Source organism: Grammomys surdaster, unplaced genomic scaffold (assembly GCF_004785775.1).
Source record: "Grammomys surdaster isolate TR1022 unplaced genomic scaffold, NIH_TR_1.0 126178, whole genome shotgun sequence".
Taxonomy (NCBI): Eukaryota; Metazoa; Chordata; class Mammalia; order Rodentia; family Muridae; genus Grammomys; species Grammomys surdaster.
In genome coordinates, this window is record NW_021620984.1 from 869,271 (window position 1) to 882,618 (window position 13,348).

The following is a 13,348-nucleotide window of genomic DNA, read 5'->3' on the forward strand; positions in this document are numbered from 1 at the left end:
CCAAACAAATTCCAAACAACTGTTCTAAAGCATTAGCAAGCCACAAAAGTTTATAGACCACCATTTGGCCCGAAGCAGTCACGCTATATGGTCATGAACTAGTTAACTGAGCACATGGTGCTTGATTTTTGAAGTGTCTTGTCAAGAGTCGAGGAACCAGGGTGAGTAAAGTGTTCAGAAATGTGTTACAGCCTGTGCTTCATTTGTTTTTAGAGGGTTTACAGAAGTTTTAATATGATACAACAATAAAAATTATTATATCACTGTCAGATTTTATTTCTACATTTATTTCAAATTAATTGAGTTAAGCCAGAGAATAAATAACATTAAATAATCAGAAACTTGGTAAGAATGTGCTTCAAAAAAACCTCTAGTATTAAAGCCTTGTCACAACAATACTTCACTAGCAGAAAGCTAAACTGAAACCAAGGGGCAACACCAAAAATCATTAAAGGACAATAGAAGGTTGATGTGACCTTAGAACAACTCACTGATGTCAGGAATACAGGGAAGGAAAATGAGGAGGTGTAACATGGCATGTCAAGGGCAATGAAACTCTTCTATGTGGTATTATGATGGCCGATACTTGACATTATCCATTGGCCAAATTCTCTAGAATGTACTACAAGGAGTACTGTGATGTAGCCTATGGAATTTTGTTAATTATAATACTATCTCATTGACAACAACAAATATACTCAATCTTCTTTGCATCTTTCTCTCCAAATGGAATGACATTGTATGCCAACAAGGTTGAAGTAATGCTTATTGTCCATATTTATGAGAACAAAAATATGCCAAATGTTTTGGTTTTGCTGAAACTTGTCTCACCATTTTTCTGTACACAAAACTTTATACTACCTCAATATACTAAAAAACAAACAAACAAACAACAAACAAGTAAATCTCTCAATGTTGCTGCTTGAATCTTTAAAAGCATAGCTTAGTGTTTTAAATTTATCACCAATTTTCGTTTCCACTGTGAAAATCACATGCAGTGTCAATGAAGCACATGAACTGGTAGAGTACTCAGTGATTTACACTGTGTTGCTCCAGCTCCTTGTCAACAAGCACGCTATGGAATTGCTGTGGTGTCAATGGCAGTCTTTGATAAAACATACCTTCCAGCTACTGCATAATACCTTGTAAGAAAAAAATATTACTTCAGGGTTTAAACAATGATTCACTTGACTAAACTTTGCTGGTAAGTTCATTCAAGACAACAAGTCCTCAATTGAGCATGACTATGTATATATATATGATGTATATGTATCATATAATATATATTATATACACATAAACACATATATATAATATACATACATATAAATATATAAACATGTGTACATATTCTATATCTACATAGAAACATTTTCTGTACCGTTACATATACATATACATATACATATACATATACATATACATATACATATACATATACAGCACTGAAGAAACACTGAGTAGATACATACACTAAGATTTTAAAAAAATAATGACGTGTTCATAGGGATTTTAAATTTGGAAAGAGGATATTTCTAGAACATCCTAAAATGCATATATATGAATGCTGACAAAAAAAAAATTCTGATCAGATGACTGAAGGAATAACTGGACACCCCAAAGGGGATAGGAACTCTACTGGAAGACCAACAGAATCAACTAACCTGGACTCTCAGAGACTGAACCACCAACCGAAGAACATACATGGCTAGATCTAGCTCCCCAAGTCCATATGTAGCAGATGTGCAGCTAAGTCTTCTTGTGGGTCCCACCACTGGAGCAGGGTTTGTCCCTAAAGCTGCCTTTCTGTGGAATACATTCCCCTAGCTGGGCTGCCTTGTCTGGCCTCAGTGGGAATGGATGACCCTAGTCCTGCAGAGACTTGATGCACCGGGGTGGGGAGATACAGAGCGGGGAACTCAAACCTTTCAGAGGATAAGGGGAGGGAGGGAGGGACTCTGTGAGGGGGTGAGGGACAGCAATCACGATGTAAAGTGAATAAATAATAAAAAAATAAAAACAAGAAATATTTTAAAAGATTATGTCCTAATTTAACGGGAGTATCCTACTCTTCTACTCTTATGGTCATCTATTTATATTTCAAGGACAGAACAATGTATGATTTTTCAAACTTAAAGGAAAATTGGGCAATTAAAGCTTCGAAAAGAAAATGTCAAGATCTGAGCTTTTAAGCAACTGGTCTGAGGATCTATTACAGATTAATGGTCTAAAGATTCTGAGTTTTCAAGTCTTAAGCAAAAGATTCCCTAGGATATGAATCTGCTGTTCTCCTTAGCCAAGGTAAGAGTCCTCAGAATAATGAAGCTTTCTCCTTAAATCCCAGTATATGTAATTTATTACAGTAAGCACATTTTATAACAATGTCAGCAAACAAAGGATGAATTATCACCTAAGCTAGGATTTTCTATTTTTTCCCACCCCTTATCTTTCTTTTCAACTTGTCATTGTTCCAAAGACTGATATAATGTCATAATCATTTTCAAATCATACTTATCAAACAGTTTTGGATGTATCAAGTACAGCTCAAGATGCTTTGACTATGGCTTTCATGCCATTCATTTATCTACAAAACTTCCTGTTCTAGCTTAATGCCTTTATAAAAACATGAGGATCTCCAGGCTGGTACTCACTACTTGAAAATCACAGTCTAATTTTTTCATTATTTAATATCCTATTGATTTAATGGATTAAAATCTAATTAAATCATTCCATTCATTGCCACTAGACTGTTCAATTTAATTACATCTACATGGATACTGTAGATATCAACCAATTAATCAAGCAGTAAATTCAGAACCCTCATCTTTAAGATACTTGTGTGTTTCCATATCATGTTCTTCTCTGTGTATGTCTCTTCCTCTACACTTCCTTGATATTCCTTAATACTTCCCTTCTCTTTATATTTTGTAGTACATTGATGTGCCTGTAGTATATTGTCATATAAAAACATAATCAATAAATAGTTTAATAGAATATAGAAGTTATGAAATAAACAAACTAGATGTACTTGTGATAACCCAATTACATGTACAAAGGCATATTGTCAAAAGCAAAATCAAAACAGTCATCTCAATACAGAAATAGTCCTGATTGTGGTATTTTGATGAGGAAAATGTGGGGGAAGGACCTTAATCTTAAGTCTAAGAAATCTATGTGGCCTTAGAAAGTCAGAAAAGAAAGAGAAGTCATTTTGAGCTAAAGTGATAATAGAATCAAGATTCAGAACAGGAAATGAACTTGTGACCAGGGATTTAGACTTTGTAAAACACAGACAGAGAGAATAATGACAAGATGACACAGAAAAAGAATGTTGAGAAATGTGTGCTTGATTCTTTAAGCAATTGATAATCCCTCCTCTTGGATAAATGAAATGATGTCTTTTAAGGCTTACAATAGTGAACAGGAATAGGAGAAAGAAGTAATACTAAGAAACTGGCTTGACAAGGGTGTGTTAAATTAGATGTATAAAGAGAATGAAGTGGATCGATATAATTCTGTGTAATTATATGTAAGTTTCCCTTTCCTCCCAAATAGCCAATCTATTTATGTGGGATAAAGGAAGAAATATTAATGATACCTGAAATTTCAAAGTCCCAAAAGAATATGAGAACTCTGTGCTATGAAAAGTAGAGAAACAGAAGGGACTGAATACGTCTTTGGATTTGATATATAGTTAATCCAATTATATGGAAGTGTAAAATAAGTGTAGAAAATTACTAGAAACCAAGAATATGATCAGATCTTCAAGTGAAATTTGGGGAAGCACAAGCACAAAGATGATACCTAAATTTCTCAGAATTGATGCTCTCCCTAAGGAAAGAGGGTCTAGAAAATGCACAGCACTCACAGGGCTGCATGAATGAGCCAACATATGGGACCCACTCTTTAGTTAAGGTGCTTGCTTTGTCTTCTTATAGTATCATGTTTTCTTCACAGCTATCTATGAATGCCAAGGAGGACATATTTGTGTTAATATTTATACTGTCACTGAGTTCTCTAAAATGCCTTAAGAAGGCCACTTATCTGTCAAATTAAGTTGAGCAGTATGAAGAAACCCTATGGGAAGCCATCATCAACGGAACATTTACTAAGGCTCCTAAGGTGAAAAAGGTTTCTTAATTTTCTGTCCCACATACTGTCCATCTACTTATGCTGTTGTAATAGGTTCTGGAATTACATTTGATTCACTCTTAAGTATCTATTACATTTACCAGAAATGATTTTTAAAAATGATGAGCTGCATTTTTGTTTGGAAGTTCAAAGTTCTTAAGATCCAAAAGACAATGAAATTTTCCAATGTAAGTTATTCAGTGTCCAAATTAATGCTCTGTCATTCTCTTTAATCAAATGCTAGTGTTTGCTAAGCTAAAATGAGGACAGGAAAACAACTTGAATGTTAAATGACAGTGTGAATGTTAATTCAAGTAATATTAAGAGAAATTTCAAATAATTAAGATTTCAATAGTCACACTTTGCTGAAATAAGAAACTGGGAGATGTATTTAAACTCTGTCGCATATATCATCATAATATGTGTGGTTAATTTTTGTTTTAGACTTAAATCATTAAGGTTTAAATTTTTAAGCTTTAGAATCATTTGTAAGGGAATATTCAATTTCATAGATGTTAAATCAATGTGACTACGTAATTAGTTGTAGGAATAGGGGAAGGTTGTGCTCCATTCTATAGAACGTTCTTTTATATTGGGAACTACCCCAACTATGCAACAGATAGCTCAGAATAATTCTACTTTTATTGTATAATATCTTGTGTTTTGTATTCCATGAGAAATATAACAGACTTTTACAAAACTTTCTTCATTAAACTTGTATTTACTGGAAGATAATTTTATATTAGGAGGAGATGTAGAAAAAAATAGACTTAATTCATACTCACTGTGGTAATGTTGCTGGCAGAGAACGTCTAATAATTGAATGAACTTGTCTGTAAACGTCCAGTTTAGACATGCACCGGCAGGAAGTGTGATTGGCAAAACTGATTGTGACTGGTTTGGGGCCTTGAGAGAGAGGCACTGTAATTTCAAACAACTACAAGGGACAAAAAGAAGAAAAATATTATATAGATGCTACAAGAGGACTTTCATGGTAAATGTTGGAGTCCAAAGGAGTGAGTGAAGTTAGCTTTCTATGACCTAGTACTGTGTAATATAGGCAGGGCATTAGAGCTTTTTGAATAAAAACAAGTAAAAAGTGTTCTGCTCCCAAACAGAACCTTCCATTACAATAACAAATAGTTCAGGTGCTTACATCACATCACTACTTATGAATCATATTAAAAATATGATGATCAAATAACGATATGGAACACAACAGTGACAGACCAGTGTGCTCAAGGAAAGAGAATTATTTCGGAATTCCAGATTATTCAGTATTAAGATCTTAAAGTTCATGGACTTAAATTGTGACACAAATTCTTTGTAGTAAACATCTTCCTGACTTATGCACAAAGCTACTGGCCACACGGCCTACAAATGGTCAGTTAAGTTCTATTTTATGTCAACTGAATCCATAGACATAAATTATGCTTATGAAATTACTTTTTGTTCCAAATGAAATTTCTCCTTGAAGGATTTACACATCTCAGATCTTAAAAATTTACAACATTTAAAACAAAACAAAAAAAAATGAGTTCATTTTTTTTTAACAAAAAACCTGTGTTACTGCAATCTTGACAGATCTTATAAAACTGAGCTAAAAATAAAGTAAGCCATTTTTACATGCTGTTAAATTAGAGTCTGAAGATGCAGTTTACCTAAGGTGTATACTGCTCCCCTAGTTCATGGAGAACTTCAGCCCTCTAAGGGGAAAAAGAAGGCAAAGTTTTAACCAAACACAGAGACTAAGTGGATATTGATTCCTAAGGTTTATTAGCCAATTTATTACTAAAAAAAAAAAGGTAAAAGTGAAACCCTGCCCATTAACTGCTTGTTTGTAAGATGTATTTATAGTAGAGAAATGAAAGTTAACTCTGTGTTATGCTATAATGGGCAAAACACCTCAGACCGGTGAAAGTGCTCCCCCCCTGGCTATAATTTCAAGCCATCAGTTGACAATTGCTCACAAAGGTAAAGGGGCTAAAATTCTCTTGATAGTTTTGGATACACAGTACAAAGACAACAGGGCTGGGCCTGAAGATTATGTTAAGTAAAAAAAAAAAGCCAGGCACAGAAATACTAGTAGTATGAAATCTCATAAATATGTAGATAATAAAGTATCTGATGTCAATGAAATTAAAAGTGGATATGTTGGTTTCCAGAAACTAGGGAGGTGTGGGGCAGACTTACTGCAGTTAGGCTGTGGTAATTAGATCTGGGGTGCTATTTCACAGTGAATGGACTACTTATAGTGATCGTGTATTGCATATCTCAAAAAGCCAGAAGTATTTTCAATACTTTTTGTGTGAATAAGTTATACATAGTTTGGTAGCTAGGAATTTAACCTGATTACACAATGTGTGCAAATTTAAACAATACATAGTACACCAATAATATGAAATTCTATGTTTTACTGTACCTATAAAAACAAAATACATATATATATATATACCACCTAAATTATATGATGCACATTTTCTTTATTTGAAGGGTACTCACATCTACAAAATAAATAATTCAAATACTTTCTAGCAAAGTTCATAAAAGATGGATTTTAAAAAGTTTTCTTAGCTCCCATATTTAAAATCTGTATGGGTTTGGAAAAGTGCTTTTCTAAGGTATATATTTTTCTTTAATAATCAGCTAACTAAAGATAATATAATAACTGATTTGTTATTTCATGGGATTGCTATGAAAATTATATATAACACATTATACATGGATATGAATATGTACATAGTTTGCTATAGAGATGTTAGTTTTTGCATAAATTTTCAAGGCTAATATGTGTTTTTTAGAATATTTTATAGTTTTCATAGACAATATATGATCACAACATGGCCATAATTGTGATTTTGAGTTCTCTGAGCATACATTTGCTCATGTTGCTGTTATGAAACTTCTCATTTAATGAAATGACTGACATATTTATCTATAGGTACCATTTTTATGAAAAAATATTTCAGGTCTACGTATGCTACAGATTTTTTTCTTATTTTTCAGGGCATGGCCTAAACCTATAGTGATAGCAAGAAATATAGATGATATATAAGTTGTGCATAATAGGAAGATTTTAATGTATTTATAAATCATTCCTATAATTTTTATGGTATTAGGGATATAATTGGGCTCTTGCACATCACCTAACACTGAGCTATGTTCACTTCTTAGTTTTACAGTCATGATTTTACCTTCATATTTAATGGATCATGTATTTTACAATGGGTGCAAATGATAGAAAAACATATAGGTCAGTAAATAAAATCTAATAATGCTTATATAACTGTTAAAAATTTGTGTCTATGCCTGGAGGAGAGCTATATAAGGCTTCTCAGTATCAAAGTTCTAAATAAAATCATGGATATTGATGTATGATTTAGTGAGATCATTGAGAATGAAAAGAGAATGCCTATAATAAGGAAACATGGAGGACAGAAACATTCATAGAGGAGGCAAATAAACCTGTAAATATCTTGCGCAAAGGTGGACTTCGAATTGAGAAGGCCAGGAGGGAATATGTGATGAAAGGAGGACCAAGAAGGAGAGAACTTGAAAGGAGTTCTTTGGTTACGTGTTGGACAAAAATTTCGTGGTAACCAAATACGGTAAGGACAAGGTGGAGGCTAGAAACACAACTAGCCACTCCGTGGGAAGTGACTGGGCAGAAGCCTACTGTAAGAGAGAGAGAGCAAATGGAACTGGGGAACAGGATGAGTGATAAGTATAACTGGAAAAGGATTCAGAGGTGCCAGACAACTGGGACTTTTGTGGTTACAGAAGGCTTCCTATTGTAAGCTCTGGCACTGTTTTACAAAATGAAGCAGCACAGAATCCAACAGTGATGGACAGGGTGATATTGGGGATAACAGCTATGGAGAAGAGTTGAAGTGACACTGCCCTTCAGTCTTGGCAGGGGCATCTCTACCTACCATGTTACTGCCACACCAGGTTCTATCCACTCTGTTATCCAAAGGGAGCAGAAGGCCACTATGAGCAGCCTCAGAGATCATGACACCATTCCAATAACCAGGTAGATACTACTCATTATCAGGATGTCATGCAAAGATAGGTTGTATTCAGTAGCAAGACCAGAACGTTCTGGTCAGATGAAGAACAGTTAAACTGTGTTAAAGCATATTCCCAGAAAAATTAACATGGCTGTAAACTTCTGAAAGAGGCATGTGGATGAATAAATAATTAAAAGGATGATTTAACAAGTGAAGAGGCTTAAAAGCACCACCCTTTACAGAGTTGTGTTTCATGGAAACTGAAGGACTTCTAAAAGCCCTACAACTACAATGGTGCTTCAGAGAAAAAATTTTTTAGCGATAACCAATCTCAAAGAACACAAAATCAAAACTAACATTGTCATATTTCACAATGGCTAAGGAGGCAAAGAGGAAGCTAAGCAGAGTTAATGTGACCTACAGGGACAAAAATACTCAAAGTAAAATCTTTCCATCTAAAGTATGTACTCCAATTTCAAGTTTGACTCAAGTTTTTCATCTCTCTGTATTTGAATATGCCAGTGGCACAACATTAGGGATCCACAGAAACATTTGATTAATAGAAAAGAAGAAGCATTCCCAACAATTAAATTTTATCTTCTATCAACTTCAAAAGGCTAACTGTATCAATATGAACTCTTGCTATATACACAAGGGTCTTTTCTAGTTTCCAATTTCCTTCTATATTGCCTAGTATGTGTGTGTCAGTAGAAATATTTCTTATATTTCAAATTACTGTAAATTCTCTTGTTTGCAAGCCAACATATGGTTTTTAATAGCTGTGCTAAACTCTATATTACTTAGAATATATTGCTTCGAATAAATTGCTTAGAATGTCAGATTCTACTTGCTTACAAAATACAAATTTAAAAAAAAACAAGTAGGCAATCAATAAATAGAAATACATTTTAAAAACACATGTTCCACTTGCAAGTTAAATATAGATATTCTTCAATAGTTGGTTCTTTTCATCCTTGGTCATTCCATACTATGAAATAAAAACCAAGAGCTTGTTCTTAAGGAATAACAGGCATTGATTGGAGTCCTAAACTTGCCATTTATAACTGTGGGTTAGAAAGACTTATTTCAACTTAAGCTAGCCTCCATTCCATTGCCCAACAGTGCTGATAATGGTGATGACTTGTTTGGGAGTTTGTATTCTGCCTTGTCCCCCCCTCCTCCTCCTCTCCCTCCTCCTCCTTCTTCTTATTACAGCAGCAGTCGAGATTAATGTAAACATTGTTAAATAGTTTCTGATTTTTTAAAAAAAATTCTGCTTAAACTATTTTTTATTGTTCAATAATGATTTATTGATCTTCAATAATGATTTATTGACTATCTATAAGCTACGATAAAATCCTTGCTAAGATTCCGGGATGGATACTTGCTCATATGCAGCTCATGGATACTAATAGTGTCACACACATGTGAGCATGTCCCTGTGAACACACAAACAACCACACGACAGTGATAGATAAATACTCTAGGATAATTTTTAAGGTACCATGGAGTTTCTAAAACATACTCTTAAGAAATTAGTAACTACAGTGTAACCTTCATGTGAAATTGTCTCTGGCCATTTCATAAAATCTAAACAGTATGGTTCTCTACAATCCTCTGTTGATAGAATCAAGGCCTAAATCTGAACAATACAGTTAACTACGTTCCTCTGTCAATGAAGTCATTACCTATATGAACACATTGATTCTTGGAATAGTAAGTAGATTATATCATGCTTCAATACCATACTTATTTTCCTGTCAGACTAATTTGCATTTAATCTGTACATAGTAGTATTTTTTATTCACTTACATTCAAAGTATAAAATCAGGCACGGTGTGCAGAATTAAATAATGGTCCATATCTAGCATGCCTACTCAGTCAGTATTAAGAAACACCACGGCTTACTTAATATTGTAATCAACTGCACTCTGATGTTTACTAAAACAGTCTTATGCTATAAAGAAAGTATTTCTAGAACAACATAATATTAATTTCTGTTTGACTTAATATTTAAGTGGTAAAAGTATTACTCTTACGAATTCTGATATTGTATCTATTTACATGCTTTGTTTTGGCTTTGAAACATATTGAAAATGGCATATATATTAAGAAGGCATTTTTAAAAGTTTGAGAATTCAAAATCGTATGATTTTATATTCTGTGACAGTGTGGTAGATAAAGTGAAACAGGAAATATTTCTGACCTTAGGCTCCCTGTTGTTATCTACTGGCATTCTTTAGTAAGAATATGCAGTCGTCAATTCTCACCAACAAGAATGGACTTCTAATAAAGTGCACTTTGGAACAATAGTGTTTACCCAGCATAGCAACTGCTGCAGATCAACAGTTCCCGTTTCCATACATCTTACGGGCTGGTCAAGAGAGAGTGCAGAACTTTCTCATTGGGAATAACCTGGAGTACAATTTATTACCAAATTCAACAGGGATATTCTGGGATACAAATACATTCCTAAAATGAGATGTTTAAAACATCTTCATACTAAAATAGAATTCTCCTTTCTTCTAATTATCCTAGCTTTGAGCACATTTAATTAAAAAAAAAAGTCGTGGCTGGAGGATATAAAAGCAATAATTCACAAAATGAGAAGATGTGAAAGTCAGTTAAACTTAGTGTTCTGGCCACACCCACAGCTGTACAAAGCCTACAGAACTCAGATTGGATCTGGAATGAAAAGCAGATAGAAGAGTCTTGACACCCAGCTCTGAACTCATTTTAACATACTGTGATACATGAAACTTAGACCACATTACAAATAGGTGAAAACCTCAAGTCAGGAGTTTTCAGAGTCCTCGATCAAATTCTTAACATTATCAATATCTTTATTTGACCAAAAGCAATGTTGTTTTTCAGAGATTTCTTTGTTATTTTCTTCAGAAAAAAAATATTATTATTGCATAACTTTCTGCTAACTCTTCTTGGGCAAGAACTCTTTCTCTACATCAAGATGAAACCTGTTTTCTAACAACTTTACTTGCCAAATATTTATTTGTTAAAGATACAACACGAATCACATTCTATTTATAAAATGCATGAATACATATGTGTGAAATAAATTAATCTTTCACACCTCTGCAGCATTCTGGGAGAAGTATTTCTAACTACAGTATAAATAATACCATCTTCTTGTACTATAAAGATCCATATTATACTAAGGCACAAATATATTGTGTTGTAAAAAACTATGATACAGTATATTCAAATGTAAAGAAAAGTGTTGGCAATGCATATGTTTATATGATTTCTATAAACATAAAGAAACATAAATTACTGTTTCTTTTTGAGAGGAAAATACAGAATTTTAAATAATGCTCAAAATTAGTTTATAAAGGCTAGGCTAGTATCTCTGCTATAGTACTAATGACTATTAAAAACAGGGGATCAATTTTTGAGGGCAAACCTTAGGCTTCTCATTGAGATCTATGGTCCTAGGAATCATTCATTCATTATTCCCTTTATGATGACATTTGGAGGTAAATGGGAACATTCAAGGAACTTCTGACTCCATACATGTATTTTCAAAGCAGATGCCTTTCTTCTGGCTCTACTTCCATTAGCAAATAACTTGCTTTCTGCAAGATTCACTTTAGCTTTTGGTGTGATGCAACTTCACATAAGAAAATGCACTCAGGGCATGCTCATGTGAGAGGCTAAGATGGCATTCAATCTATATGCTTCTAGATATTTAAGGGGGAGGCCATCGAAGCAGTTGCTATTGATTACTTCAGTTTGGAATGCTCAGCCCATGTGGTTTTACTTTGCAACTAGAAACTGGCTTCCTCGTGCATTCTGATAACCTGCCCTTCACAAAGACGCAGATAAAAAAATTTTTTATGAAGTTTCCATTTCAAAAATCAACAATTGGAGCATAACACTAGAAATGCTAGTGTTGTTAAAGTTTATATACTCAGACTGGTGAAGTTTGTTGATAAAATATATGTCTGAAACTTTAATAAAACAAAATATTGGGGTTATCTCCTTTTGCCTTAAAGATATTTAACAGTAAGAAATTACTTTTTTTATTAAAAAGATATCTCCACACATTTTCATGCATACATTGGAAAGATAATCATTTTTATAAATATAGGAGAGAGTTATTAGGTAGAAGATTTAACAAACTGTTAGGAAAACAAGGAAAACAACTGAACACTTCTTTCTTGCAGTTGGGAATTTTATCCTTTAGCTATACTTGGGATGTGAAACTCCATCAGTGTACTTCCATAAACCTATAGGGTCCTCATTCATAATACCTACACTACTTTTAATAACTCGGTGAGTATTAATTTTATTTTACACCTATAGCTTTAATTATGTGTATGTGTGTAAGGGAGGGAGGAATTACGTGTGTACATTGATTGCAGGTGCCTGTGAAGACTACAGCAGTTCAATTCCCTGAAGCCGAGTTACAGATTTTTGAGACCCATCAGATTTCAGTGATAGGGATTGAACTCTGGTCCTATACAAAATCAATACTCTTAACGTCTTAACCCAAATACTAATTCCCTTGGCCACATACTAAATTCTATTTGAACAGAATGTATATGTTCCTACTTAACTGTAAAACAACACCAAGTTCCACTCTTTTAACTGAATTTAAGTTAAATGTATTCTTTTAGTCTAAACAAAAAATACAAGAGGATCCCTTTAGTAGGAGGAGGGCGTAGTTTTACAAAATGAAAGGAAGTAGTGACTGTGACAAATAACGAATGCTGGTTTTACCTTGGCATTTGCTTTTTTCTCGTCTCATAAATACATTTGCTATTCATAAGCCTAATAAGCTTCATTTGATAGAACAGCTATTAACGTGATGCTTTCTCCCAAATTAAAAGCAAAAGACCCAGCCACTTCACTAGAATTCTGTGTCCAACATCATTCTAGCATCTGCATCATCATCTTTTAGTGCTTTCAACCTCAGAAAATCTGCATACTCCAAACTCGACCTCTGATCATTTCCTTTCATTGAAGCACTCACTGTACTCCTTGCCAAGTGTTGACCATATGCCAAGTACAGCACTAAGTATGCGCTAGGTTAATAAACAAATGATGTTTATGTTCATGGGACTTAGAAGCCAAAGAATAAAAATGAATTCATAAACATCAAAACCTGACAGATAGCTTGATGATAGAAGATTACAGGCAACAAAAGGAGTGGTGGAACAACACAGCACAATGTCATGACGATGTGG

At 33.8% G+C, this 13,348-nt stretch overlaps 1 protein-coding gene across 1 annotated transcript in view; it reads right to left on the bottom strand.

Moving 5' to 3' along the window:
* Positions 1-13,348, bottom strand: part of Vegfc (vascular endothelial growth factor C) — a 96,869-nt gene that overhangs the window by 12,536 nt on the left and 70,985 nt on the right. The window contains exon 4 of the mRNA XM_028757710.1: positions 4,917-5,068. Coding sequence (XP_028613543.1) covers positions 4,917-5,068 — 152 coding nt within the window. The remainder of the gene's footprint in view (positions 1-4,916; positions 5,069-13,348) is intronic.